Source organism: Salvelinus alpinus, chromosome 22 (assembly GCF_045679555.1).
Source record: "Salvelinus alpinus chromosome 22, SLU_Salpinus.1, whole genome shotgun sequence".
NCBI lineage: Eukaryota > Metazoa > Chordata > Actinopteri > Salmoniformes > Salmonidae > Salvelinus > Salvelinus alpinus.
Genome location: NC_092107.1, coordinates 47,958,446 through 47,983,918, shown reverse-complemented (window position 1 = coordinate 47,983,918; position 25,473 = coordinate 47,958,446). Strand labels below are relative to the sequence as shown.

Below are 25,473 nucleotides of genomic sequence, written 5' to 3'. Positions count from 1 at the left end.
CCTATAGGATCAGACTGTTCTGATTGGTAGATTGCTATATTGATGTGTGTGTTGACCTATAGGAGCAGGCGGTGGAGGCGGTGTCCCGCTCCAGTCTGGAGGCAGAGCTGGGGGCGAAGGACAGGGAGATGGTTCAGCTGGTGGAAGACGTTCAGAGACTGCAGGCCAGCCTGTCTAAACTCAGGGAGAGCTCCAGCACACAGATCACACAGCTGCAACTACAGCTCAGCACCAAGACTGCCACCCTCAAGGTAGACTATATAGAAACACACACCTCACACACACACACACACACACACACACACACACACACCCGCTCACAACCTCACACGTGTATGTAAAAGTTGATTGTCATTATACTGCCATTCATTTAATCTCCTCCCGTCCCTCGCTCTGCTCTCATCCCCTCCCTCGCTCTGCTCTCCTCCCCTCCCTCGTTCTGCTCTCATCCCCTCTCCTCTCCGCCCCTCCCTCGTTCTGCTCTCATCCCCTCTCCTCTCCTCCTCTCCCTCGCTCTGCTCTCATGCCCTCCCCTCCCTCGCTCTGCTCTCATCCCCTCTCCCCCCCTCCCTCGCTCTGCTCTCATCCCCTCTCCCTCCCTCCCTCGCTCTGCTCTCATCCCCTCTCCTCCCCTCCCTCGCTCTGCTGTTCGCCCCTCCCTCGCTCTGCTGTTCGCCCCTCCCTCGCTCTGCTGTTCGCCCCTCCCTCGCTCTGCTCTCCTCCCCTCCCTCGCTCTGCTCTCACCCCCTCTCCTCCCCTCCCTCCCTCGCTCTGCTCTCATCCCCTCTCCTCCCCTCCCTCCCTCGCTCTGCTCTCATCCCCTCTCCTCCCCTCCCTCGCTCTGCTCTCATCTCCTCTCCCCCCTCCCTCGCTCTGCTCTCACCCCCTCTCCTCCCCTCCCTCGCTCTGCTCTCATCCCCTCTCCTCCCCTCCCTCGCTCTGCTCTCATCCCCTCTCCTCCCCTCCCTCCCTCCCTCGCTCTGCTCTCATCCCCTCTCCTCCCCTCCCTCGCACTGCTCTCATCCCCTCTCCTCCCCTCCCTCGCTCTGCTCTCATCCCCTCTCCTCCCCTCCCTCGCTCTGCTCTCCTCCCCTCCCTCGCTCTGCTCTCCTCCCCTCCCTCGCTCTGCTTTCATCCCCTCCCTCCCTCGCCCTGCTCTCATCCCCTCCCTCGCTCTGCTCTCATCTCCTCCCCTCCCTCTCTGCTCTCATCCCCTCTCCTCCACTCCCTCTCTCTGCTCTCATCCCCTCTCCTCCCCTCCCCCTCCACCCTCATCCTCTCTCTCATCCTCTCTCTCATCCTCTCTCTCTCTCTCTCTCTCTCTCTCTCTCTCTCTCTCTCTTATTTATAGCAGCTGGAGGAAAAGCTGCAGGAACAGGCTGACTATGAGGAGGTGAAGAAAGAGCTGAGGTGAATATATGTGTGTGTGTTGTACCCTGAATACAGTGTTCTTGCTCCAAATACTGGCAAAAATGATCTCATTTAGTTCGTGTTTCTGCGGTTCTCTAACAATGTTTTGTAGGGAAGCAGGTCCTCTTGGCTCAATACTGTGTGTTTATTAACGTGTTGCTGCGCGCGCGTGTGTTTTTTATGGATCCTTTATTTGTAGATGCCAATGCAGATAATCAACCAAAAGGGTTTACTACAAAACACGATCAATGAGTTAGTAGATATTCAGAAATCACTTTATTTTTTTATATTTTTTTCTAGAAAGATACTCCTGAAATGGTCGAATGGATTCAACAACCGAAAACACATCTCAGTTCAGCTTTATAGTATCAACAGTAATCAATAGTAATCAATAGTAATCAATAGTAATCAATAGTAATCAATATTATCAATATTATCAATATTATCAATAGTGATCAATAGTGATCAATAGTAATCAATAGTAATCAATAGTGATCCATAGTGATCCATAGTGATCCATAGTGATCCATAGTAATCGATAGTAATCGACAGTAATCGGCAGTAATCGGGAGTAATCGACAGTAATCGACAGTAATCGACAGTAATCGACAGTAATTAATAGTAATTTCTGGTGGCTTATCAGAAGTTTCAGTAGCTGGCTAACTCATTGAACCTGCTTTGTAGTATACCCCTCTCATGACTACCGCGTGGCACAGCGGTCAGACACACTGCCTTTCAGTGCTAGAGACGTCACTACAGACACCCTGGTTCGAATCCAGGCTGTATCACAACCGCTCGTGATTGGGAGTCTCATAGGGTGGTGCATTATTGGCCCAGCGTCGTCAGGGTTAGGATTTGGCCGGTGTAGGCCGTCATTGTAAATAAGAATTTGGTCTTAACTGACTTGCCTAGTGAAATAAAAGCGAAATAAATAAAATAAAGTGACTTCAGAAAGTATTCACACCCCTTGACTTATTCCACATTTTGTTGTGTTACAGCCTGAATTCAAAATGGATTAGATTTTTTTTCTCCCCCATCTAGACACAATACTCCGTAATGACGAAGTGAAAACAAAACTGTTGATCATTACCAGACAACCATTTTCAGGTCTCGCCATAGATTTTCAAGTAGATTTAAGTCAAAACTGTAACTCGGCCACTCAGGAACATTCACTGTCTTCTTGGTTAGTAACATCAGTGTAGATTTCTCCTTGTATTGTTGGTTATTGTCCTGCTGAAAGGTGAATTCGTCTCTCAGTGTCTGGTGGAAAGCAGACTGAACCAGGGTTTCCTCTAGGATTTTACTTGTGCTTAACTCCATTATGTTTATTTTTTTATCCTGAAAAACTCCCCAGTCATTAACGATTACAAGCATACCCATAACATGATGCAGTCATCACTATGCTTGAAAATATGGAGAGTGATACTCAGTAATATGTTGTATTGGATTTACCCCCAAACTTAACACTTTGTATTCAGGACAAAAAGCTAATTGATTTGTCACTTCTTTTGCAGTTTTACTTTACTGCCTTGTTGCAAATAGGATGCATGTTTTGGAATATTTGTATTCTGTACAGGCTTCCTTCTTTTCACTCTGTCAATCAGGTTCATATTGTGGAGAAACTACCATGTTGTTGAGCCGTCCTCAGTTTCATCCTATCACATCCTCTGTTTTAAAGTCAAAATTAAATCAAATGGATTAACATTTTACTCGTCACATCGAATTCAACCTTACCGTGAAATACTTACTTACAAGCCCTTAACCAAAAGTGCGATATTAAGAAAAAATAAGCGTGAAGAAAAAAAATGTTTATTAATAAATAAACTAAAGTAGAAAATAGAAGAGTAACAATAACGAGGTTGTATACAGGGGGTACCGGTACCGGTACCGTATCGATGAGCAGGGCTACAGGTTAGTCCAGGTAATTTATGTAATATGTACATGTAGGTAGGGGTAAATCAAATCAAAGTTTATTTGTCACTTGTGCCGAATACAACAGGTGTGGTAGACCTTACAGTGAAATGCTGAATACAACAGGTGTAGTAGACCTTACAGTGAAATGCTGAATACAACAGGTGTAGGTAGACCTTACAGTGAAATGCTGAATACAACAGGTGTAGTAGACCTTACAGTGAAATGCTGATTACAACAGGTGTAGTAGACCTTACATTGAAATGGTGAATACAACAGGTGTGGTAGACCTTACAGTGAAATGCTGAATACAACAGGTGTAGTAGACCTTACAGTGAAATGCTGAATACAACAGGTGTAGTAGACCTTACAGTGAAATGCTGATTACAACAGGTGTAGTAGACCTTACAGTGAAATGGTGAATACAACAGGTGTGGTAGACCTTACAGTGAAATGGTGAATACAACAGGTGTGGTAGACCTTACAGTGAAATGCTGAATACAACAGGTGTAGTAGACCTTACAGTGAAATGCTGATTACAACAGGTGTAGTAGACCTTACAGTGAAATGGTGAATACAACAGGTGTGGTAGACCTTACAGTGAAATGCTGAATACAACAGGTGTAGTAGACCTTACAGTGAAATGCTGAATACAACAGGTGTGGTAGACCTTACAGTGAAATGCTGAATACAACAGGTGTAGTAGACCTTACAGTGAAATGCTGAATACAACAGGTGTAGTAGACCTTACAGTGAAATGCTGATTACAACAGGTGTAGTAGACCTTACAGTGAAATGGTGAATACAACAGGTGTGGTAGACCTTACAGTGAAATGCTGAATACAACAGGTGTAGTAGACCTTACAGTGAAATGCTGAATACAACAGGTGTGGTAGACCTTACAGTGAAATGCTGAATACAACAGGTGTAGTAGACCTTACAGTGAAATGGTGAATACAACAGGTGTAATAGACCTTACAGTGAAATGGTGAATACAACAGGTGTAATAGACCTTACAGTGAAATGCTGAATACAACAGGTGTGGTAGACCTTACAGTGAAATGGTGAATACAACAGGTGTAATAGACCTTACAGTGAAATGGTGAATACAACAGGTGTAGTAGACCTTACAGTGAAATGGTGAATACAACAGGTGTAATAGACCTTACAGTGAAATGGTGAATACAACAGGTGTAGTAGACCTTACAGTGAAATGCTTACTTACAGGCTCTAACCAATAGTGTGAAAAACAGGTGTGTGTGTGTGTGTGTGTGTGTGTGTGTGTGTGTGTGTGTGTGTGTGTGTGTGTGTGTGTGTGTGTGTGTGTGTGTGTGTGTGTGTGTGTGTGTGTGTGTGTGTGTGTGTGTGTGTGTGTGTGTGTGTGTGTGTGGGTAAGGAAATAAAACAACAGTAAAAAGACATTTGAAAATAAGAGTAGCAAGGCTATATACAGACACCTGTTAGTCAGGCTGATTGAGGTAGTATGTACATGTAGATATGGTTAAAGTGACTGTGCATATATAATGAACAGAGAGTAGCAGTAGCGTAAAGAGGGGTTGGCGGGAGGTGTGACACAATGCAGATAGCCCGGTTAGCCAATGTGCGGGGGCACTGGTTGGTCGGGCCAATTGAGGTAGTATGACATGAATGTATAGTTAAAGTGACTATGCATATATGATAAACAGAGAGTAGCAGCAGCGTAAAAGAGGGGTTGGGGGGGGGGGGGGGGGCACAGTGCAAATAGTCCGGGTAGCCATTTGGTTACCTGTTCAGGAGTCTTCTGGCTTTGGAGTAAAAACTGTGACAATGCATAGATAATAAACAGCGAGTAGCAGCAGCATAACAAAAACAAAGAGAGGGGTTCAATGTAAATAGTCCGGGTGGCCATTTGATTAGCTGTTCAGCAGTCTAATGGCTTGGGGTTAGAAGCTGCTTGCCGTGCGGTATGAGAGATAACAGTCTATGACGATGTTTAGGGCCTTCCTCTGACACCGCCTGGTATAGATGTCCTGTATGGCACGAAGCTTGGCCCCAGTGATGAACTGGGCCGTACGCACTACCCTCTGACACCGCCTGGTATAGATGTCCTGTATGGCAGGAAGCTTGGCCCCAGTGATGAACTGGGCCGTACGCACTACCCTCTGACACCGCCTGGTATAGATGTCCTGTATGGCAGGAAGCTTGGCCCCAGTGATGAACTGGGCCGTACGCACTACCCTCTGTAGCGCCTTACTGTCGGAGGCTGTTCAGTTGCCATACCAGGCGGTGATGCACCCGAACAGCCTGTCAGCCCGAACTTTTTGAAGATCTGGGGACCCATGGCAATTATTTTCAGTCTCCTGAGGGGGAATAGGCGTTGTCGTGACCCTCTTCACGACTGTCTTGGTGTGTTTGGACCATGATGCTTTGTTGGTGATGTGGACGTCAAGGCACTTGAAACTCTCCACCTGCTCCACTACAGCCCCATCGATGTTAATGGAGGCCTGTTCGGTCCTCTTCCTGTAGTCCACAATCAGCTCCTTTGTTTTTCTCACATTGAGGGAGAGGTTGTTGTCCTGGCACCACACTGCCAGGTCTCTGACCTCCTCCCTATAGGCTGTCTCATCGTTGTTGGTGATCAGGCCTACCACCATTATGTCGCCATTGGCTTCATGTTGAAATCCCTGAGCGGTTTCCTTCCTCTCCGGTAACTAAGTTAGGAAGGACGCCTGTGTCTTTGTAGTGACTGGGTGTATTGATACACCATCCAAGGTGTAATGAATAACTTCATCATGCTCAAAGGGATATTCAATGTCTGCTTTTAATTTTTTACCCATCTACCAATAGGTGCCCTTCTTTACGAGGCGTTGGAAAACCTCCCTGGTCTTTGTGGTTGAATATGTTTTTGAAATTCACTGCTCGACCGAGACCTTACAGATAATTGTACTGTGTGTGTGGGGTACAGAGATGAGGTAGTCATTCAAATATCATGTTAAACACCATCAAATCTAATGTATTTATATAGCCCTTCGTACATCAGCTGATATCTCAAAGTGCTGTACAGAAACCCGGCATAAAACCCCCAAACAGCAAGCAATGCAGGTGTAGAAGCACGGTGGCTAGGAAAAACTCCCTAGAAAGGCCAAAACCTAGGAAGAAACCTAGAGAGGGACCAGGCTATGAGGGGTGGCCAGTCCTCTTCTGGCTGTACGGTTTCATCGTACCTGTCAAAACACCCCGTCAGCGTACGGTTTCATCGTACCTATCAAAACACTCCGTCAGCGTACGGTTTCATCGTACCTTTCAAAACACCCCGTCAACGTACGGTTTCATCGTACCTGTCAAAACATCCCGTCAGCGTACGGTTTCATCGTACCTGTCAAAACACCCCGTCAACGTACGGTTTCATCGTACCTTTCAAAACACCCCGTCAGCGTACAGTTTCATTGTACCTTTCAAAACATCCCGTCAGCGTACGGTTTCATCGTACCTTTCAAAACATCCCGTCAGCGTACGGTTTCATCGTACCTTTCAAAACACCCCGTCAGCGTACGGTTTCATCGTACCTGTCAAAACACCCCGTCAGCGTACGGTTTCATCGTACCTGTCAAAACACCCCGTCAGCGTACGGTTTCATCGTACCTGTCAAAACACCCCGTCAGCGTACGGTTTCATCGTACCTGTCAAAACACCCCGTCAGCGTACGGTTTCATCGTACCTTTCAAAACATCCCGTCAGCGTACGGTTTCATCGTACCTGTCAAAACACCCCGTCAGCGTACGGTTTCATCGTACCTTTCAAAACACCCCGTCAGCGTACGGTTTCATCGTACCTTTCAAAACATCCCGTCAGCGTACGGTTTCATCGTACCTGTCAAAACACCCCGTCAGCGTACGGTTTCATCGTACCTTTCAAAACATCCCGTCAGCGTACGGTTTCATCGTACCTGTCAAAACACCCCGTCAGCGTACGGTTTCATCGTACCTTTCAAAACATCCCGTCAGCGTACGGTTTCATCGTACCTGTCAAAACACCCCGTCAGCGTACGGTTTCATCGTACCTGTCAAAACACCCCGTCAACGGTCAACGTACGGTTTCATCGTACCTGTCAAAACACCCCGTCAACGTACGGTTTCATCGTACCTGTCAAAACACCCCGTCAACGGTCAACGTACGGTTTCATCGTACCTGTCAAAACACCCCGTCAACGTACGGTTTCATCGAACCTGTCAAAACACCCCGTCAACGTACGGTTTCATCGTACCTGTCAAAACACCCCGTCAGCGTACGGTTTCATCGTACCTATCAAAACACCCCGTCAGCGTACGGTTTCATCGTACCTATCAAAACATCCCGTCTGCGTACGGTTTCATCGTACCTGTCAAAACATCCCGTCAGCGTACGGTTTCATCGTACCTGTCAAAACATCCCGTCTGTACAATAGTTGCTGAGGACGTCACCATGCTAGACTTTCACTTCTAGGCCAGTGATTCCCAGACTGCACCATGCTGACTCCTCCTTCCCAGACTGCACCATGCTGAATCCTCCTTCCCAGACTGCACCATGCTGACTCCTCCTTCCCAGACTGCACCATGCTGACTCCTCCTTCCCAGACTGCACCATGCTGACTCCTCCTTCCCAGACTGCACCATGCTGACTCCTCCTTCCCAGACTGCACCATGCTGACTCCTCCTTCCCAGTCTGCATCATGCTGACTCCTCCTTCCCAGACTGCACCATGCTGACTCCTCCTTCCCAGACTGCATCATGCGCTAGCTGACTCCTCCTCCCCAGACTGCATCAGGCTGACTCCTCCTTCCCAGACTGCACCATGCTGACTCCTCCTTCCCAGACTGCACCATGCTGACTCCTCCTACCCAGACTGCACCATGCTGACTCCTCCTTCCCAGACTGCACCATGCTGACTCCTCCTTCCCAGTCTGCATCATGCTGACTCCTCCTTCCCAGACTGCACCATGCTGACTCCTCCTTCCCAGACTGCATCATGCGCTAGCTGACTCCTCCTCCCCAGACTGCATCAGGCTGACTCCTCCTTCCCAGACTGCACCATGCTGACTCCTCCTTCCCAGACTGCACCATGCTGACTCCTCCTACCCAGACTGCACCATGCTGACTCCTCCTTCCCAGACTGCACCATGCTGACTCCTCCTTCCCAGACTGCACCATGCTGACTCCTCCTTCCCAGACTGCACCAGGCTGACTCCTCCTTCCCAGACAGCAGCATGCTGACTCCTCCTTCCCAGACTGCATCAGGCTGACTCCTCCTTCCCAGACTGCACCCTGCTGACTCCTCCTTCCCAGACTGCACCATGCTGACTCCTCCTTCCCAGACTGCACCATGCTGACTGCCCTACCCAGGCACCGCGACGTTCAGGCCCTACCCAGGCCCGCGACCTTCAGGCCCTACCCAGGCACCGCGGCGTTCAGGCCCTACCCAGGCACCGCGACGTTGAGGCCCTACCCAGGCCCGCGACGTTCAGGCCCTACCCAGGCACCGCGGCGTTCAGGCCCTACCCAGGCACCGCGACGTTCAGGCCCTACCCAGGCACCGCGACGTTCAGGCCCTACCCAGGCACCGCGACGTTCAGGCCCTACCCAGGCACCGCGACGTTCAGGCCCTACCCAGGCACCGTGAAGTTCAGGCCCTACCCAGGCACCGCGGCGTTCAGGCCCTACCCAGGCACCGCGACGTTCAGGCCCTACCCAGGCACCGTGACGTTCAGGCCCTACCCAGGCACCGCGACGTTCAGGCCCTACCCAGGCACCGCGGCGTTCAGGCCCTACCCAGGCACCGCGACGTTCAGGCCCTACCCAGGCACCGTGACGTTCAGGCCCTACCCAGGCACCGTGACGTTCAGGCCCTACCCAGGCACCGCGACGTTCAGGCCCTACCCAGGCACCGCGACGTTCAGGCCCTACCCAGGCACCGCGACGTTCAGGCCCTACCCAGGCACCGTGATGTTCAGGCCCTACCCAAGCACCGCGACGTTCAGGCCCTACCCAGGCACCGCGACGTTCAGGCCCTACCCAGGCACCGCGACGTTCAGGCCCTACCCAGGCACCGTGATGTTCAGGCCCTACCCAAGCACCGCGACGTTCAGGCCCTACCCAGGCACCGCGACGTTCAGGCCCTACCCAAGCACCGCGACGTTCAGGCCCTACCCAGGCACCGCGACGTTCAGGCCCTACCCAGGCCAGATTTCTTCTGCCCATAACCCGAAATTAGAATAAATAATTCCTATGTCATTAAATCCATTAGCTGCTCCTCTGTCACTCGCTCCCTGCTCGCTCTGCATGTGCTCCGCTCATGACTCATGAGAAAGCACAGAGTATGGCTGTTAGCTACTCTTCATCACTCTGACAAAAGTCAAGGAACATTTTATGATTGTCTGTGAAATAATCTCTCCTGTTTTGAAGCACATTTGACCACGTACGTCTTAAACCAACCCACACACCGCCCACTCTAACCTATTTAGACAGAGGGGAATCTTGGGAGTTGTAGGAATTGACTCAATCGGGCATTGGCGATCATTAGGACTGATCAGGACATTCAAAGCTAGATATCTAGATTCATTCACACAAAATCACATTTCAACACGCTGTCTGTGTCTACTATGGATTACTGAAAACAACAAAACCATTGGATTACATGGGGTAAAATGTTCCTTTAATGAGCCAACTCTCTCTCCTTCTCTGTCTCTCGCTCCACAGCATCCTCAAGTCTATGGAGTTTGACCCATCAGACAACTCAGAGCAGGTACAGGGAAAACTCCTCCTCTTCCTCTGCATAGAGACAGACTTCTGTAAATACTGCTGATGATGTGTTTAACTCTCCTTTATCTCACAACCTCCCCCCCTTTCTCTCTCTCCCTCTCTCTCTCTCCCTCTCTCTCTCTCCCTCTCTCGCTCTCTCTCCTCTCTCTCTCTCTCTCTCTCTCTCTCTCTCTCGTGCTCCTCTCTCTCTTTCTCTCTCTCTCTCTCTCTCTCTCTCTCTCTCTCTCTCGTGCTCCTCTCTCACTCTCTCATGCTCCTCTCTCTCTTTCTCTCCTCCCCATCCACCTTCCCTCTCTCTCCCTCTCCCTCTCTCTCTCCCTCCCCCTCTCTCTTTCTCTCCTCCCCCATCCACTTTCTCTCTCTCTCTCCCTCAGGTCCTGTCTAAACCCCTAGAAGTGTTGTTGTTGGAGAAGAACCGTAGTCTGCAGTCTGAGAGTTCCTCTTTGCGCATCGCAAACACTGAGCTGAGCGGTGAGTCAGTCTGCCTTGGGGGTTAGGGGGCTGGGGGTTAGGGGCCTGGGGTTTAGGGGCCTTGGGGGTTAGCGGCCTGGGGGTTAGGGGCCTGGGGGTCAGTGCCTGGGGTTTAGCGGCCTTGGGGGTTAGGGGCCTGGGGGTCAGTGCCTGGGGTTTAGGGGCCTTGGGGGTTAGGGGCCTGGGGGTTAGCGGCCTGGGGGTTAGGGGCCTGGGGGTCAGTGCCTGGGGTTTAGTGGCCTTAGGGGTTAGGGGCCTGGGGGTCAGGGGCCTGGGGGTTAGCGGCCTGGGGGTTAGCGGCCTGGGGGTCAGGGGCCTGGGGGTTAGCGGCCTGGGGGTTAGCGGCCTGGGGGTCAGGGGCCTTGGAGGTTAGGGCCTTCGGGGTTAGGGGCCTTGGAGGTTAAAGTGGTTACTAACACACACAGCATTGAGTATAGACCAGTGTTTGATATGGGTACCGGTGTTTATCTAGACCAGTGTTTGATATGGGTACCGGTGTTTATCTAGACCAGTGTTTGATATGGGTACCGGTGTTTATCTAGACCAGTGTTTGATATGGGTACCGGTGTTTATCTAGACCCGTGTTTGATATGGGTACCGGTGTTTATCTAGACCCGTGTTTGATATGGGTACCGGTGTTTATCTAGACCAGTGTTTGATATGGGTACCGGTGTTTATCTAGACCAGTGTTTGATATGGGTACCGGTGTTTATCTAGACCAGTGTTTGATATGGGTACCGGTGTTTATCTAGACCAGTGTTTGATATGGGTACCGGTGTTTATCTAGACCAGTGTTTGATATGGGTACCGGTGTTTATCTAGACCCGTGTTTGATATGGGTACCGGTGTTTATCTAGACCAGTGTTTGATATGGGTACCGGTGTTTATCTAGACCAGTGTTTGATATGGGTACCGGTGTTTATCTAGACCAGTGTTTGATATGGGTACCGGTGTTTATCTAGACCAGTGTTTGATATGGGTACCGGTGTTTATCTAGACCAGTGTTTGATATGGGTACCGGTGTTTATCTAGACCAGTGTTTGATATGGGTACCGGTGTTTATCTAGACCAGTGTTTGATATGGGTACCGGTGTTTATCTAGACCAGTGTTTGATATGGGTACCGGTGTTTATCTAGACCCGTGTTTGATATGGGTACCGGTGTTTATCTAGACCAGTGTTTGATATGGGTACCGGTGTTTATCTAGACCAGTGTTTGATATGGGTACCGGTGTTTATCTAGACCAGTGTTTGATATGGGTACCGGTGTTTATCTAGACCAGTGTTTGATATGGGTACCGGTGTTTATCTAGACCAGTGTTTGATATGGGTACCGGTGTTTATCTAGACCCGTGTTTGATATGGGTACCGGTGTTTATCTAGAACAGTGTTTGATATGGGTACCGGTGTTTATCTAGACCAGTGTTTGATATGGGTACCGGTGTTTATCTAGACCAGTGTTTGATATGGGTACCGGTGTTTATCTAGACCAGTGTTTGATATGGGTACCGGTGTTTATCTAGACCAGTGTTTGATATGGGTACCGGTGTTTATCTAGACCAGTGTTTGATATGGGTACCGGTGTTTATCTAGACCAGTGTTTGATATGGGTACCGGTGTTTATCTAGACCCGTGTTTGATATGGGTACCGGTGTTTATCTAGACCCGTGTTTGATATGGGTACCGGTGTTTATCTAGAACAGTGTTTGATATGGGTACCGGTGTTTATCTAGACCAGTGTTTGATATGGGTACCGGTGTTTATCTAGACCAGTGTTTGATATGGGTACCGGTGTTTATCTAGACCAGTGTTTGATATGGGTACCGGTGTTTATCTAGACCAGTGTTTGATATGGGTACCGGTGTTTATCTAGACCAGTGTTTGATATGGGTACCGGTGTTTATCTAGACCCGTGTTTGATATGGGTACCGGTGTTTATCTAGACCAGTGTTTGATATGGGTACCGGTGTTTATCTAGACCCGTGTTTGATATGGGTACCGGTGTTTATCTAGACCAGTGTTTGATATGGGTACCGGTGTTTATCTAGACCCGTGTTTGATATGGGTACCGTTGTTTATCTAGACCAGTGTTTGATATGGGTACCGGTGTTTATCTAGACCCGTGTTTGATACCAGTGCTCATTTAGGGTCCCTGTACTGTTCATATTAAGGTGCTGGAACTCTGCAATATTTTCAAGATAATATTCTATAAGAGGTGCCGGAACTCAAGTAGTAGAAAATGTGAGGTGCCGGGACTCAGTTCCTGTGAGACCCAAGTCTGGTACTGGTCTAAACTTACTCCAGAAAGTTCTGTACAGATAAATAGTCAAATAGTCCAAACGTTTTGCTGGTTTGCTCTGGGGGATGGGGATGTGTTTGATCTTTTGACCTGCAGTTGGATTGGACTGGCTCGGGTCAGGACCAGAATCAGGTGGTTTTAGTGGATGCAACCGGTTCTTGTCTGGAAGAATCTTCTTCTTTTTAACGGTCATTTAAAATATTAGCTAATACTCAAACTGATCTTCTCTCTGAGAATGATTTCTTCTGGCTGTATTTAGTATCACTAGAAAAACAACAACAAGAAACCAACCAGTCATACAATGTGGATTGAATGAAGACTGATACCCATTACATTTCTACATTTCATAGATACTGTATTACCACGTGTTTCATTGCTGTTTAAATAAAAAATCTTCCCACTGTAGCAAACTGCACTGCTAACACCAGCAAGGCTTTTAACTGGCGCTGCACGGCTAACACCAGCAAGGCTTTTGACTGGCGCTGCACGGCTAACACCAGCAAGGCTTTTGACTGGCGCTGCACGGCTAACACCACAAGGCTTTTGACTGGCGCTGCACTGCTAACACCAGCAAGGCTGTTTACTGGCGCTGCACTGCTAACACCAGCAAGGCTGTTTACTGGCGCTGCACGGCTCCTCCTCTATTCAGACGAGGTTCCTGCTGATTCAACTCACATGTTGTCAGGATGAAATATACTGAAGGAGTTATATATATTTATATATATTTATACGTGTGTTGCAGTGGGCATGATGGCTTCCATGTTCAGTGTTGACACCATTCAAGTAAAGGGGACGTTAACGGCAAAGGGGACGTTAACGGCAAAGGGGACGTTAACGGCAAAGGGGACGTTAACGGCAAAGGGGACGTTAACGGCAAAGGGGACGTTACATATTCAGTTTATAATGGGAGGTTCCTTTACAATCCACCTGGTAACATATTCAGTTTATAATGGGAGGTCCCTATACAATCCACCTGGTAACATATTCAGTTTATAATGGGAGGTTCCTGTACAATCCACCTGGTAACATATTCAGTTTATAATGGGAGGTTCCTATACAATCCACCTGGCAACATATTCAGTTTATAGTGGGAGGTTCCTATACAATCCACCTGGCAACATATTCAGTTTATAATGGGAGGTTCCTGTACAATCCACCTGGTAACATATTCAGTTTATAATGGGCTGTTCCTATACAATTCACCTGGTAACATATTCAGTTTATAATGGGAGGTTCCTGTACAATTCACCTGGTAACATATTCAGTTTATAATGGGAGGTTCCTGTACAATCCACCTGGTAACATATTCAGTTTATAATGGGAGGTTCCTATACAATCCACCTGGCAACATATTCAGTTTATAATGGGAGGTTCCTGTACAACTCACCTGGTAACATATTCAGTTTATAATGGGAGGTTCCTGTACAATCCACCTGGCAACATATTCAGTTTATAATGGGAGGTTCCTGTACAATCCACCTGGTAACATATTCAGTTTATAATGGGAGGTTCCTGTACAATCCACCTGGTAACATATTCAGTTTATAATGGGAGGTTCCTGTACAATCCACCTGGCAACATATTCAGTTTATAATGGGAGGTTCCTGTACAACTCACCTGGTAACATATTCAGTTTATAATGGGAGGTTCCTGTACAATCCACCTGGCAACATATTCAGTTTATAATGGGAGGTTCCTGTACAATTCACCTGGCAACATATTTAGTTTATAATGGGAGGTTCCTGTACAATCCACCTGGTAACATATTTAGTTTATAATGGGCTGTTCCTTTACAATCCACCTGGTAACATATTTAGTTTATAATGGGCTGTTCCTGTACTCAGTTTTAGGAAGCCAGAGTGCTTTGACTTAGTGTCAACAGTGCTGTGCATTCTCTACATTTGACATGACCTTTGCCCCGCTGGATAATGACTGACGGCCGTTTTTATCAAGAGTGTTTTTTTGTTGTTGACACAAACTTTGTCTTTTTTTATTGTCAAGACAAATAACAATATCCATATCACTACCTGGAATGATTAAGTGCCCAGAAAGACTACAACATCAGTGTTAATAGCATGACTTAATAGCATTTATGAACTAAGGATTCATAAAAAGGAAATCAATTTCCTCCTGACATGGGGGCCATCTCAACCAGATCCTTCACCCTCACAGACGACCAATCACAGCACTCTATACTGCCATTAGGCCCAATCAGATTCACTGTTATAGTGTAGCGGTGCAGCCACTGGACCCTTCCGTGCCTGCCAGGCTCAGGGCTGGGCAGCCGCCATTTTGACTGATTTTAAGTGCTTACTTTTTTTTATTCCAGGTTGTCACTTACAAGAAAGGTACAAATCACAAATGCATCATGGGCATCTTGTCTGGGGGGGTTTAGCAAAGAAGAGGGAGAGAAAATATATTTATATATTTTTTTTGAAATGAACTTAAAAATAAACTTAAATAAACTTTTAAAAAATTCCGACCCCTTTTTTGTTGACTCCCTCATAATGCATTGTGTTTGACCTTTCTTATAGGGTCAGCCAGACGAAAAGGGAAAGAGGCATCGGTGGAGGAGACCACCACACCCAGTACCCCCTCCCTGCCGCCTCCTCTTCTCCCCCCGTCCCCCCAGATCCACCTGCCCCAGATCCCCTCCGACCACCCTAACACCACCACCACCAACGGGACACACCCCTTCACCCCCACGGGCATCGGCCAGGACTTCTACAGCCCCCACTTCCCTCCGGTGGGGGGAAAGATGTCCCTCAACTCCCTCCTGCAGCGCCAGCTCATGCAGACGTTCTACTCCAAAGCCCTGCAGGAGTCCACTGAGGGAGCAGCTCTACTGTTCGCCCCTGTCCACTACACCCCTACCTCCACCCCTACCTCCACCCCTACCTCCACCCCTGGCCCAGGGACTGGTTCTAACCCTGTCCCCCTCTCAGCCAGCCCCCTGCCCACCCAGCAGTCTCCTGCAGGCCCAGAGGTGAACGGTAGTGGCAGTGGCCTGTCCCCCTCTCCCAGCCAGTCTGAGGGGACTGGGGGCAGTGTGTCTGACTGGGAGGACATGGAAACCACAGAGATCGCCCGGCAGATTAAGGAGCAGCTGATTAAACACAACATTGGCCAGCGGGTGTTTGGCCACTATGTACTGGGCCTGTCCCAGGGCTCGGTCAGTGAGATCCTGGCTCGGCCCAAACCCTGGAGCAAGCTGACAATCCGGGGGAAAGAGCCCTTCCACAAGATGAGGCAGTTCCTGTCTGATGAGCAGAACATCCTGGCATTACGCAGCATCCAGGGACGGCAGAGAGGTGTGTGTGTGTGTGTGTGTGTGTGTGTGTGTGTGTGTGTGTGTGTGTGTGTGTGTGTGTGTGTGTGTGTGTGTGTGTGTGTGTGTGTGTGTGTGTGTGTGTGTGTGTGTGTGTGTGTGTGTGTGTTCACAAACCTTTCCTCTGTTAATATGGTCCATCTGTTAGTCGTCTCTGGTCACACCTGTGTCTGTCAGTGTTGCTTTAGTCATCCCAAAAGGCCTCCCTTCACCATCCATGATCATTACTGAAACCTTTACACATCAATAGTATTGACTAACAGGAGGACAGCGTTTACCAGTCAGGTTCAATAGTATTGACTAACAGGGGGACAGCGTTTACCAGTCAGGTTCAATAGTATTGACTAACAGGAGGACAGCGTTTACCAGTCAGGTTCAATAGTATTGACTAACAGGAGGACAGCGTTTACCAGTCAGGTTCAATAGTATTGACTAACAGGAGGACAGCGTTTACCAGTCAGGTTCAATAGTATTGACTAACAGGAGGACAGCGTTTACCAGTCAGGTTCAATAGTATTGACTAACAGGAGGACAGCGTTTACCAGTCAGGTTCAATAGTATTGACTAACAGGGGGACAGCGTTTACCAGTCAGGTTCAATAGTATTGACTAACAGGAGGACAGCGTTTACCAGTCAGGTTCAATAGTATTGACTAACAGGAGGACAGCGTTTACCAGTCAGGTTCAATAGTATTGACTAACAGGAGGACAGCGTTTACCAGTCAGGTTCAATAGTATTGACTAACAGGGGGACAGCGTTTACCAGTCAGGTTCAATAGTATTGACTAACAGGGGGACAGCGTTTACCAGTCAGGTTCAATAGTATTGACTAACAGGAGGACAGCGTTTACCAGTCAGGTTCAATAGTATTGACTAACAGGAGGACAGCGTTTACCAGTCAGGTTCAATAGTATTGACTAACAGGAGGACAGCGTTTACCAGTCAGGTTCAATAGTATTGACTAACAGGAGGACAGCGTTTACCAGTCAGGTTCAATAGTATTGACTAACAGGAGGACAGCGTTTACCAGTCAGGTTCAATAGTATTGACTAACAGGGGGACAGCGTTTACCAGTCAGGTTCAATAGTATTGACTAACAGGGGGACAGCGTTTACCAGTCAGGTTCAATAGTATTGACTAACAGGAGGACAGCGTTTACAAGTCAGGTTCAATAGTATTGACTAACAGGGGGACAGCGTTTACCAGTCAGGTTCAATAGTATTGACTAACAGGAGGACAGCGTTTACAAGTCAGGTTCAATAGTATTGACTAACAGGGGGACAGCGTTTACCAGTCAGGTTCAATAGTATTGACTAACAGGAGGACAGCGTTTACCAGTCAGGTTCAATAGTATTGACTAACAGGGGGACAGCGTTTACCAGTCAGGTTCAATAGTATTGACTAACAGGAGGACAGCGTTTACCAGTCAGGTTCAATAGTATTGACTAACAGGGGGACAGCGTTTACCAGTCAGGTTCAATAGTATTGACTAACAGGAGGACAGCGTTTACCAGTCAGGTTCAATAGTATTGACTAACAGGAGGACAGCGTTTACCAGTCAGGTTCAATAGTATTGACTAACAGGAGGACAGCGTTTACCAGTCAGGTTCAATAGTATTGACTAACAGGGGGACAGCGTTTACCAGTCAGGTTCAATAGTATTGACTAACAGGGGGACAGCGTTTACAAGTCAGGTTCAATAGTATTGACTAACAGGAGGACAGGGTACAGTTTACCAGTCAGGTTCAATAGTATTGACTAACAGGAGGACAGCGTTTACCAGTCAGGTTCAATAGTATTGACTAACAGGGGGACAGCGTTTACCAGTCAGGTTCAATAGTATTGACTAACAGGGGGACAGGGTACAGTTTACCACAGTTGCATTCAATCGTCCAGACTTGCTTTTGTTTCCGCGTCACCCTTTTGTTTTAAGCTGTCAGTCCTCGGTTGAAATTCCTTGTTGACTTTGAGACTTATCCTCTAGTCCTACAATGTGTCCACCCTTGTCGTACAGTTCAGTAGCTGTGTGTGGTCGTTTTGTGGAACGTGTTTTATTGACAGAGAAATGAAATACAGGTGAAGCAGGAAGTTGGTGTGAAGTTGAAGCATGGTGTTGTTGTTTTGACAGAGAGCCCAGGCCAGGCTTTTAGCCAGGCGGTACAGGACGTGCCCAAGCAGAGTGTCAGCTCTGACCAAGCCTCCCGGACAGGTCTGACCCTACAAACACACTCTCGTCTGTTTCTGTCTGCGTGGAGTGGAGTGGAGTGGAGTGGAGTGGAGTGGAGTGGAGTGGAGTGGAGTGGAGTGGAGTGGAGTGGAGTGGGTGGTGTTGGATGAAGCGTGCCTGTGTTGTGCATGTACCCCCCCCACACACTCTCACACACAGACACACACACACTCACACACACACACACACACACACACACACAGACACACACTCACACACACACAGACACACACTCACACACACAGACACACACTCTCACACACAGACACACACAGACACACACAGACACTCACACACACACACACAGACACTCACACACACACACACAGACACTCACACACACAGACTCACACACACACAGACACACACAGACACTCACACACACAAGCTCACTCTCACTTTCTCTCTCTCACACACACACACATACTCACCCTCACTCTCTCTCTCTCACACACACACACACACACACAAGCTCACTCTCTCACTTTCTCTCCCTCACACACACACACATACTCGCTCTCACTCTCTCACACATACACACACACACACCTACTCATACTGGCCTGGCAGTGTAAAAGCAGAGTAGTGTGTGAGGCGTTAAAGGATGTCGGAACAGAAGCCGCTCTCCTCTCTGGGTCAAAGGAAGTGGATCATTTATAGAGTTTATGAGTTTATGAGTTTGTCTGTCTGTCTGTCTGTCTGTCTGTCTGTCTGTCTGTCGACTATATAATGTATCTTTGTAAACAGTACGTGTTTGAAGTTACCTTTCACTTGGTGGTATGTCTAACCTCCCTCCCTCCCTCTCCCCCTGTCCAGGTAACATCACCACACGTATCCGTACTCCAGAGTGTGGTTCAGACGAGGCCATCAAGTCTATCCTGGAGCAGGCCAAGAGAGAGCTGCAGGTGCAGAAATCTGGTGAGTGTCATCTCCTCTCTGCACTGTGGTGGAATAGGATGACAGTTGTTCCCACTGTGGTGGAATAGGATGACAGTTGTTCCCACTGTGGTGGAATAGGATGACAGTTGTTCCCACTGTGGTGGAATAGGATGACAGTTGTTCCCACTGTGGTGGAATAGGATGACAGTTGTTCCCACTGTGGTGGAATAGGATGACAGGTGTTCCCACTGTGGTGGAATAGGATGACTGTTGTTCCCACTGTGGTGGAATAGGATGACAGCTGTTCTTAGATGATCCATTATATATAGAGGTCTTGTCACATTCTGTTTTGTCTTATTCAAAGGCTAACATTAAAGGTCCAGGAAGTTATTAACTTACTCAGAATTGGCTGTTATCGTTCTGTGTGTGTGGGGCGATATACAGTCTCTGATATCCGTTATCGCCTTTCTCCCTCCAGCAGGCTTCTCCCATGGTCCTTCTCCTGGAGGGGGGCTGAGAGGAGGAGGAGGAGGAGGTTCAGACGAGGCCATCCGCTCCATCCTAGAACAAGCTCGAAGAGAGATGGAGGCCCAACAGGCTGCTGTGGAACCCAGCCTCAAAGCCTCTTCCTCCTCCTCCTCTCCCTCCCAGAGAGATCTACTGGTGTCCCATCTGGCTGCCTCCTTCCCTGCCTACACCCCTCTGGCTCTCTCCCTGAAGAACACCCCCACCGCCCTCCCAGTCTCCCCCTCCTCGCCCTTTACAGTCCTGGACTTCAGCTCCGGTGTGAAGAGGGAGGACAGAGGAGCGTCGATGCCAGATGGCATGGCTGATGGCGTACCCAGGCTGGGTCGGAGCTCTGAGGGGTCTGCCCAGGCTGGAGGGGGGCACTGGAGGGAGCAGTGGTGGACTAACATGAACCCAGACCCCCGTAGAGATAAACCCACACTGGGGGGAGAGGAGAACCACACCCAGGAGGACTCTAAAGAGGTGAGTACCACGCTCAGAATATACACACACCAGCCCTGGGTGAGAACACAGTGACTCAGTGCTGTAGAGAGGGCAGCGGGGGAGGAAGCGTCTGGAGTGTCTCACAGCCTTTAAATCAACCCGACTATGAAGTTATCCATCAGTTTTGATCGCAATACAATTCAGAATATATGTAACCTAGTTCATGTGTGTGTACGCTTGTGTCTCTCTGTATCTGTTTAGCCATTCCATAACACGTGTGTGTGTGTGTGTGTGTGTGTGTGTGTGTGTGTGTGTGTGTGTGTGTGTGTGTGTGTGTGTGTGTGTGTGTGTGTGTGTGTGTGTGTGTGTGTGTGTGTGTGTGTGTGTGTGTGTGTGTGTGTGTGTGTGTGTTAGGCTCTAGGAAGTGTGTGTGACGTGGCGTCTCGTCGTAAACTCTGGAGCAAGGTGACCTCCAGAGGCCTGCGTATGCAGCTGTGGCTGAACGGTGACCTGAGCCAGAACACACACATCGAGCCTGCTCACAACCAAGGTAATGGACTGTGTGTGTGTGTGCGTCTCTCAATTAGACCCACCTCAACTTACAGTCAACTGCTGAGCTGTAAATGATCACAGTTAACCTGTTGACTCATAACATCTCCTCACACAGCCCTGGGTGACAGCAGTGCTTGTTGATAGCTGGGGGGGGGCGCGGGGGGGGGGGTTGCTGCCGTCATGCCAGCCGGTCACCCCTCCCTCCTCTCGCCCCAGCCCTGGTGTCAGGCTTCTGGGTGGGACATGGCAGCATAGCGTGTCTCTCTCCAGGCTTCAAGAGGACTTTCTTAGTTTCACCCTCCATGACTGCTCCATTCCAGCCTTCTGCAAAACAGAACAGGGACAGAGGGGATTATGGGGAAGGGGGACAGAGGGGATTATGGGAGGGGGGAGAGATGCAGAATAGCCTATGAATACATCCCTGTTGTTGGTTGCCCGATCTGAACTGGATACGGTAGTCTAATGAGTTTAGTGGAGATGAATCCGTATTGTTATAAGCTACAGAGTTGTCTCTCTCAGACCTGCCAACAGTGAGGGTGTTGATGGGCTAGAGGTTTCCTTCTGACTAGGCTCGTTGACGGCAGTGTGATTTCTCACTGTTTAGTCATCTTGGACCTGGAGATTCAAAGGCTGGCACTACACCTCATTCCACTAGTCAGCTCAGCGTCAAGACGTTGAAAAGTATTAGGTCAAAAACGAAAAAATTTACCCCGTTTGGACCACTTAAGTCTGTCTTCCTCCTGCCTACCCTGTGTTTCCATTCTCTTCCAGCAGAGGGCACTCCCAGCCAGACCTCAGCCAGCTGCAGCCCTGCCCCAGAGTCCCCACTGAGCTCTGCTGAGGAGTCATTCTACGGTTTAGGGGGGGACCGGGACCCTCTTGCCTCCCAGGCCCCGTCTATGGATCCCCCGTATGGTGAGCCATCAGGGGGGGAGTCCCAGCCCGGTACGCCCCTCCTCGGACCCATCACAGGCCTCAGCATCCAGGAGACAATAGCCATGTCTCCAGAGCTGGACACATACGTCCTCACCAAGAAGGTCAAGGAGGTGCTGACTGATAACAACCTTGGTGAGACTCAGACTTTTTATTGTTCTCTCAGTCTCTTATCTGTTTTCTCCTTCCTCTTCCTGTCATTAGTTCTTTCTCTCTTTACCTATTTCCCTATTTGTCTTTTTTCTATTTTCCTTCTTTGTCGTTCACTCTTAGTTTCAGCCCGTCGCCCCTAGTTTCAGCCCGTCGCCCCTAGTTTCAGCCCGTCGCCCCTAGTTTCAGCCCGTCGCCCCTAGTTTCAGCCCGTCGCCCCTAGTCGCCCCGAGTTTCAGCCCGTCGCCCCGAGTTTCAGCCCGTCGCCCCGAGTTTCAGCCCGTCGCCCCGAGTTTCAGCCCGTCGCCCCTAGGTTAAGCCCGTCGCCCCTAGTTTCAGCCCGTCGCCCCTAGTTTAAGCCCGTCGCCCCTAGGTTAAGCCCGTCGCCCCTAGGTTAAGCCCGTCGCCCCTAGGTTAAGCCCGTCGCCCCTAGTTTCAGCCCGTCGCCCCTAGTTTCAGCCCGTCGCCCCTAGTTTCAGCCCGTCGCCCCTAGTTTCAGCCCGCCGCCCCTAGTTTAAGCCCGTCGCCCCGAGTTTCAGCCCGTCGCCCCGAGTTTCAGCCCGTCGCCCCTAGTTTCAGCCCGCCGCCCCTAGTTTCAGCCCGTCGCCCCGAGTTTAAGCCCGTCGCCCCGAGTTTAAGCCCGTCGCCCCGAGTTTCAGCACGTCGCCCCGAGTTTCAGCCCGTCGCCCCTAGGTTAAGCCCGCCGCCCCTAGTTTAAGCCCGCCGCCCCTAGTTTAAGCCCGTCGCCCCGAGTTTAAGCCCGCCGCCCCTAGTTTCAGCCCGCCGCCCCGAGTTTCAGCCCGTCGCCCCTAGTTTCAGCCCGTCGCCCCTAGTTTCAGCCCGTCGCCCCGAGTTTCAGCCCGTCGCCCCGAGTTTCAGCCCGTCGCCCCTAGTTTCAGCCCGTCGCCCCTAGTTTCAGCCCGTCGCCCCTAGTTTCAGCCCGCCGCCCCTAGTTTCAGCCCGCCGCCCCTAGTTTAAGCCCGTCGCCCCTAGTTTCAGCCCGTCGCCCCTAGTTTCAGCCCGTCGCCCCGAGTTTCAGCCCGTCGCCCCTAGGTTAAGCCCGCCGCCCCTAGTTTAAGCCCGTCGCCCCGAGTTTCAGCCCGTCGCCCCGAGTTTCAGCCCGTCGCCCCGAGTTTCAGCCCGTCGCCCCGAGTTTCAGCCCGTCGCCCCGAGTTTCAGCCCGTCGCCCCGAGTTTCAGCCCGTCGCCCCGAGTTTCAGCCCGTCGCCCCGAGTTTCAGCCCGTCGCCCCGAGTTTCAGCCCGTCGCCCCGAGTTTAAGCCCGTCGCCCCGAGTTTAAGCCCGTCGCCCCGAGTTTCAGCCCGTCGCCCCGAGTTTCAGCCCGTCGCCCCTAGGTTAAGCCCGCCGCCCCTAGTTTAAGCCCGCCGCCCCTTAGTTTAAGCCCGTCGCCTCGAGTTTAAGCCCGCCGCCCCTAGTTTCAGCCCGTCGCCCCGAGTTTCAGCCCGTCGCCCCTAGTTTCAGCCCGTCGCCCCTAGTTTCAGCCCGTCGCCCCTAGTTTCAGCCCGTCGCCCCTAGTTTCAGCCCGTCGCCCCGAGTTTCAGCCCGTCGCCCCGAGTTTCAGCCCGTCGCCCCTAGTTTCAGCCCGTCGCCCCTAGTTTCAGCCCGTCGCCCCTAGTTTCAGCCCGCCGCCCCTAGTTTCAGCCCGCCGCCCCTAGTTTAAGCCCGTCGCCCCTAGTTTCAGCCCGTCGCCCCTAGTTTCAGCCCGTCGCCCCGAGTTTCAGCCCGTCGCCCCGAGTTTCAGCCCGTCGCCCCGAGTTTCAGCCCGTCGCCCCTAGTTTCAGCCCGTCGCCCCTAGTTTCAGCCCGTCGCCCCTAGTTTCAGCCCGCCGCCCCTAGTTTCAGCCCGCCGCCCCTAGTTTAAGCCCGTCGCCCCTAGTTTCAGCCCGTCGCCCCTAGTTTCAGCCCGTCGCCCCGAGTTTCAGCCCGTCGCCCCTAGGTTAAGCCCGCCGCCCCTAGTTTAAGCCCGTCGCCCCGAGTTTCAGCCCGTCGCCCCGAGTTTCAGCCCGTCGCCCCGAGTTTCAGCCCGTCGCCCCGAGTTTCAGCCCGTCGCCCCGAGTTTCAGCCCGTCGCCCCGAGTTTCAGCCCGTCGCCCCGAGTTTCAGCCCGTCGCCCCGAGTTTCAGCCCGTCGCCCCGAGTTTCAGCCCGTCGCCCCTAGGTTAAGCCCGCCGCCCCTAGTTTAAGCCCGCCGCCCCTTAGTTTAAGCCCGTCGCCTCGAGTTTAAGCCCGCCGCCCCTAGTTTCAGCCCGTCGCCCCGAGTTTCAGCCCGTCGCCCCTAGTTTCAGCCCGTCGCCCCTAGTTTCAGCCCGTCGCCCCTAGTTTCAGCCCGTCGCCCCTAGTTTCAGCCCGTCGCCCCGAGTTTCAGCCCGTCGCCCCGAGTTTCAGCCCGTCGCCCCTAGTTTCAGCCCGTCGCCCCTAGTTTCAGCCCGTCGCCCCTAGTTTCAGCCCGCCGCCCCTAGTTTCAGCCCGCCGCCCCTAGTTTAAGCCCGTCGCCCCTAGTTTCAGCCCGTCGCCCCTAGTTTCAGCCCGTCGCCCCGAGTTTCAGCCCGTCGCCCCTAGGTTAAGCCCGCCGCCCCTAGTTTCAGCCCGTCGCCCCGAGTTTCAGCCCGTCGCCCCGAGTTTCAGCCCGTCGCCCCGAGTTTCAGCCCGTCGCCCCGAGTTTCAGCCCGTCGCCCCGAGTTTCAGCCCGTCGCCCCGAGTTTCAGCCCGTCGCCCCTAGTTTCAGCCCGTCGCCCCGAGTTTCAGCCCGTCGCCCCGAGTTTCAGCCCGTCGCCCCTAGTTTAAGCCCGTCGCCCCTAGTTTCAGCCCGTCGCCCCTAGTTTCAGCCCGTCGCCCCTAGTTTCAGCCCGTCGCCCCTAGTTTCAGCCCGTCGCCCCTAGTTTAAGCCCGTCGCCCCTAGTTTAAGCCCGTCGCCCCTAGTTTCAGCCCGTCGCCCCGAGTTTCAGCCCGCCGCCCCTAGTTTAAGCCCGCCGCCCCTAGTTTAAGCCCGCCGCCCCGAGTTTAAGCCCGCCGCCCCGAGTTTCAGCCCGTCGCCCCGAGTTTCAGCCCGTCGCCCCGAGTTTCAGCCCGTCGCCCCGAGTTTCAGCCCGTCGCCCCGAGTTTCAGCCCGTCGCCCCGAGTTTCAGCCCGTCGCCCCGAGTTTCAGCCCGTCGCCCCGAGTTTCAGCCCGTCGCCCCGAGTTTCAGCCCGTCGCCCCGAGTTTAAGCCCGTCGCCCCGAGTTTCAGCCCGTCGCCCCGAGTTTCAGCCCGTCGCCCCGAGTTTCAGCCCGTCGCCCCTAGTTTAAGCCCGTCGCCCCTAGTTTCAGCCCGTCGCCCCTAGTTTCAGCCCGTCGCCCCTAGTTTCAGCCCGTCGCCCCTAGTTTAAGCCCGTCGCCCCTAGTTTAAGCCCGTCGCCCCTAGTTTCAGCCCGTCGCCCCTAGTTTAAGCCCGCCGCCCCTAGTTTAAGCCCGCCGCCCCGAGTTTAAGCCCGCCGCCCCTAGTTTCAGCCCGTCGCCCCGAGTTTCAGCCCGTCGCCCCGAGTTTCAGCCCGTCGCCCCGAGTTTCAGCCCGTCGCCCCTAGTTTCAGCCCGTCGCCC

At 51.2% G+C, this 25,473-nt stretch overlaps 1 protein-coding gene across 1 annotated transcript in view; it reads left to right on the top strand.

Moving 5' to 3' along the window:
- The window catches only part of LOC139549576 (protein CASP-like), a 265,164-nt gene that overhangs the window by 200,822 nt on the left and 38,869 nt on the right, over window positions 1-25,473 (top strand). The window contains 4 exon segments of the mRNA XM_071360212.1: window positions 63-251; window positions 1,352-1,410; window positions 10,032-10,077; window positions 10,469-10,565. Of these exon segments, the coding sequence (XP_071216313.1) occupies window positions 63-251; window positions 1,352-1,410; window positions 10,032-10,077; window positions 10,469-10,565 (391 nt within the window).